We start from the raw sequence: 5,633 nt of genomic DNA on the forward strand, positions 1-5,633 counted from the left end.
TTGATTCCTATCAAATTTGGGTTATTTTGAAGAGAAAGACAATTTGATTTATCTCTACTTATGCAATATAAATCTGGTTGTATACACTATTTAATAAGGTTTTGACTTGGTAAGGTGGTAATACATAATCCAGTTATGTCCACGGCTATAATAGTCATTTAAGATTAAGGATTAAATTGTTAACATTTTCCATTTTAAATACACGTATTTTACATACTATTTATATCAAATTTAACGCAAAGATTATGATCATTTAAGCAATATGCATCAGAAGGATTGCTAGATGTAGTTGTACAGCATCCAGACGAAAATTACGAAGAACTAGTACACTTTTTATAGTAATCATAGCCTATTTAATTTATGCAGTCTAAATCTACCAATTAATCACCATCAAGGCATTAATTTGTTGAAGGGGTATTTGGACTTAAATGACGTTTGATTGAACTAATTTATGATTTTACTTCAACTATTAATATAAACTAAAAAAGAAATAATGGGATTCTTATATATTTACTATGCTAAGTCATTTTTTTATTTTATTTTATTAAACTTTCAATTTTTTTTTGCTTTAGTTTTAATTGTATATATCTTAGATTACAAATAAAAAATTAAGCAACAATAAATTCGAAATTTATTAATTTGCTCATATTAGTTTACAATATTTATTTTTCTCAAAATAAAATACATTAATTTGTATTTTATTAAAGGACTTACACTTATTGTTTTAATCAGTTTGAGTAAAAAAATTTATTTAGTCATTAAATATAAATTCCGAATTATATAAAAAAATGAAAAAGCTTTAAAGTTAAAATGGTTTAGATTTCAATTTTAAAATGAATAAAAGCGCGTTTAGTAATTTCAATTTTATATGTGAAAATATCTTTTTATAAAATATTAAATAAAAATTTATTTATTAAATATTTTATTGATATTTAAAAGTTTTTATAACCACAAAAATAGGTTACAACATAACCAAAATTTTAAAAGATAAATTTTTATAGCCAAAATTTGAAAAATGTTTAAAATTAGTCACTAATACAAAAATAAATAAAAAAATATAAATTCAAGCATAATTTGATTTAAATTCTTATTTTGTATGAAAACTTATGTAAACTGTTTAATAAAATTCAATTTATACCTATTTCGAAAAATTAAATCATGAAAACAAAGTTGAAAGATATTAATTAAAATAAATTAGTATATTATAAAACATAAATAAGATGACTCTATGCTAAAAATGTTTAACATTATTATTTTTGTATTTTAATATTGTTAAATTCAGTTAATGTTTTTATTAAGGGATGTAAGGATACTACCTTCCTTAATTTAAGTATCGAACATAAATATTAAATAAATAAATTGCTTTTTATGGAAAATATTCTTAATTTATAAATACTCAATTAATACTCCACAATTTTTAATTTGGAAAATTTGATATTTAGTATTTATTTTCCAAGTTACACAAACTAATTAGGATAATCTTAAAAAAAAAAAATTAATCTGATAAAATTTAATAATTTCTCATTTAGGAAAAAGTAATCCTTTTCTATTAAAAATTAACTAACTATTTTTCTGCCAAATTAAATGGATTTTGGGTAGAGGGGAAAATTCAAAACCCCTTTTCTATAAATAATTAAAACCTTCCTTTCAATTTCCAAAAATTAAAAAGCTTATTTTTTGTAATCAAAACCAACTTCAATAAAATTCATTATCTAAATATTCATAAAAAAAAATGAATATATTAATATAAAAAAATGGAAAAATTAAGTAAGTATAAATTAAGCAAAATAAAGTAGATTTTAGGTGGAAATTATGAAATAATAAATTATTTATTTATTTATTTAAAAATTTAAGAATATGATTGAAATTTATCAACAAAGCGGTAGATTAATAATTAATTAATTTTTAGAGTTAATCATAAATTCTCATAAATAGTAAAAAAAATGATAGATAAATTCCTTTTTAGTGCTTAATATAAAATTTATTTAAAAAATAATTTTTTTTGTATATTAGTCACCATAAATTAAATTAAAGGTTTTTAAGTTAACTTTCAAAATAATATGACATGGGTTTAAAACAATACTTCATTATCAAGGAAAAAAAATACATCTATTATTTTTAAGTTTCTTATTAGAAGTAAAATAAAAAATATGTAGTATCTAATTAATAAATTTAAAATAAGCAAGCTATTTAATTTAATTTAAATTTAATATTAGAATGTTACTAATAAATAATAAGCAAATAAATAAAATTAATTAATTAATTTAAGCTAGCTAAAAATTTAGTCATTTTCATTTTATAAAAAAATTATATTTTCATAAATAAAATATTGGAAGAAAGTTAATTTCACAAGTGTATTTTTATTGATCTAATTAATAAAAAATAAATATTTTAGATACAAATAGCAAAACAAGTTATTAACTTGATGCATATAATATTTAACATTAATTTAATAGATTAATTTTTTGTTATATCTAAATAAATTATTTGTTTTTGGTTAAAAATGGAAATTTAATCATTTATATTTATTGAGTAACTTCAATAAAATTTAATTATTATATGAAAGATTACCAATTTTTTAATAATAAAAGTCAAACTTTTATTTTAATTATTATCGTTAGAAAGAATTGTGCCATTTTTTCGAAGAAATCATTTATAATTTAATAGACAAAGAAAATGAAGAAGAATTTAGTTTATAAGTGAACTGCACTTAATTATTTATATATTATTTTGAATTAAAAAAATATTTATTTTTTTTACAAGAAGAATAATAATTAAGTAATAGTTGATAAATAAAAGCATGTATTCTTTAGTACTATTATAAGCCTACTATAAAATAAACAATATTTATAATATTGATAGAGAAATATTATAAAATTAAGTTTAGTGTGTGAAATTTAAATGGGGGATGCATTTCTAGTAGAATAGAAAACTTCAAAGCATGTAAAATTTTAAAATAATATATAATAGTAAAAGCATGTAAATGCAATTTAAGCTCTACCTACATAAGATTAAGAAAGAAATTTGATAAACAAGATTTCAATTTATAGTCAATTATAATTTATATCCATAAATAATACCTTTTATTTGATACATTATTTCAATCAAGAGTATATATGTTTTAATGATCCAAATTTAATTATCATACTAATATTTTTATATTAAATCTGTATATTTTACATAATAATCTAATAATTTTCTTAATAAATATGTATGATTTTGAATATACAAAATTTAAATATGTTATTAAAAAATATAATTAATAGATATTCTATTCATTATTTTGCTAATTTATTCTATTTGAGTGTATCTATATTTTGTTAAAAACATGTATTTGCTTAAGTATGAGATTATTTGATATTAAATTGTGATTGATGTTAGTTCAAAACTTTTGTTTTTCTTAGTATTATCTGCATTTAAGCATATCTTAGACAATCCTATAGGTTAGCAAAAAATAGGTCTTGCTAGAATTCTTAGCTGAAAAAATTATTACTCTTACTTACTTTTTAATTTTTTTTGTGAACTTAAAATGTTATTTTTTTCCATAAATCAATCACATGTTATTTGGTTATTACATTAAAAAGAGTCCTATCAACTTTTATATGTAATTTATCTAATAAATTTAATATCAGAGGATAAAAGAATAGCTTTATTTTAGTCAAATATTCCTTTAGTATTATTTGTATTACTTAAACTGCCAAACATATGTTAAGTATTAAAATCAAAAGAAGGCAAAGTATGCTTACAGCATAAATTTAGAATTCTTATGCTATTAGTCCTAGCATAATTATTAAAATAGAGTAACAAGAGCAAGTTAGATTAAGATTATTTAACCTTTAACAAGATAGAGGTTTGACTATAAATAAAAAGAAGTTTGAATTATTATTTAAAAAAATATATTAATGAAAGTGTTTTACATTTTTATAATAGCATTGAGTAAACTAATATAGTAATAGCACATAAAATGTACATAAGGGGATTAAAGTCTCCATAAAATTTCAAAAAGAAGGCTATTAAAATATTCTTTGCTATTTAAATAATCTCCCAGTAATACTAATTTATTTCATAGCCTTCATATAAGAAACCTAACAAAGTGAGTTATTTTAGTTTATTCAAATTAAATTAATTTTTAAATAAAAAATATAGTAATAGAAGAGGTATAATTATAGCCCATACAAATAAAAAAGGAAATAAGATATAAAGAGCGCTTTTTAGGTGCTCATCATTGCATTCATACTATGGGTAATCAAGTACATAACTTCTTTAACCAATTTTTCTGCAAGAAATCTTTTGAATTTTTTGTAATAAAAGTTTAAATAACTTATTTGATTAAAAATAATAATTTACACTACCAAGCAGCTATTAAATAATCCCTGAAAGATTTTAATAATAAATTAAAACCAATCCTGTAATTAAATGATATAAATGGAATCTTCTTTTCATATATAAGCAAAAAATTCTATAAAAGCCAAAGAACATTAAGCAAATAATTACTAACTAAATCTAGCCTATTAAAAATTTAGCATACAAAAACTGCAATCCAAAAAATTTTGCAATTTAAACGTATAAGCAATCTAAATTTGTTTAACTCAATTAAGAAGGAGAACCAAAAATAACTATAAAATTGCCTAAGCTTCTTGGTATAGGTATATTCATATTTACTATTATGGATATTAGCTGAAAATAGTTTATCAAAATCTTTATAATTGTGCTTGAAATATGAGATTTCTTTGCAACATAGATTTTTAAAATTTTAAAATACTCATCAACTACTTGTTACTTGAACTAATTTATTGTTGAATCTGTAATATAAATGCAAAATATCAAGCTGTAAAAAATTATGCCTGTAAACATCAAAATCGAATATTTAAAATCTTATTAGCAGCTTTTTAAAAATAAAAAATATAATTATTTATATCAAAGAAAAATTTTTAAATTACCTAACACACTGATTATTTCCTATTTTTTAATATCTTTAACCCCAATATTGATTTTCTATATCACAATCATCGCAAATAGGTCCAATGTACCCTTATATGTTTTAAGTTTCATCTTAAAATAAAATTAAAATAAAAAAAATTACCTTCAGCACACTGTTAGTTTGTATTGACTAAATTTACTCCTGCTTAACTTTCAATGCAACTATTTTTGTTTTAATTACAAGCCAAAATATTTGAAGAAGTTGAGTTTTCTCTCCAAAATCCCTTTTTAAGCAAAATTGTTTGATATTTACAATAATAGGCTGAATCTGGACATTTAATACAATGCTAATTAGGTTGTGTGTTATAATAACCTTCTAAACAAGGAGAACAATAGTCTAGAATGGTTTAGAATTTTTAAAGCTCGTACCCAGGATTGCATTCATTTTTTATTTTTATTTTAAGAAAGGCGTAATATTTTGAGGAATAATTAGAAATTTGCAGAGAATCAGAAATATTTTAGTAAAGGGGAATTTAAATAATATCGCTGGAAAATACTAATTCTACTTCACTATTAAACTAACCATACACACTTATCAAGTTAGTTAAATTAAATGTTCCATTATTTTATCTGAATGAATAATGCTATGTGTATAAATTAGAATTTAATTAAATATTTAAGTTTATTTATTTCAATTAATCATTAAAAACCTC

At 20.1% G+C, this 5,633-nt stretch overlaps 1 protein-coding gene across 1 annotated transcript; it reads right to left on the reverse strand. All coding sequences in view use genetic code 6, as the record gives it.

Annotated features, from left to right (window-relative positions):
- Positions 1-3,275: 3,275 nt before the first annotated feature.
- On the reverse strand, positions 3,276-5,622 carry TTHERM_01544790 (transmembrane protein, putative; the record flags this gene model as incomplete). Its single annotated transcript, XM_001026818.4, has 5 exons — positions 3,276-3,856; positions 3,918-4,287; positions 4,348-4,885; positions 4,941-5,031; positions 5,084-5,622. Coding segments are annotated over 5 exons (2,118 nt in total), but the record flags the coding sequence as incomplete, so codon positions are not given.
- Positions 5,623-5,633: the final 11 nt, after the last annotated feature.

The sequence above is a fragment of the Tetrahymena thermophila genome (assembly GCF_000189635.1).
Source record: "Tetrahymena thermophila SB210 genomic scaffold scf_8253971, whole genome shotgun sequence".
Lineage (NCBI taxonomy): Eukaryota > Ciliophora > Oligohymenophorea > Hymenostomatida > Tetrahymenidae > Tetrahymena > Tetrahymena thermophila.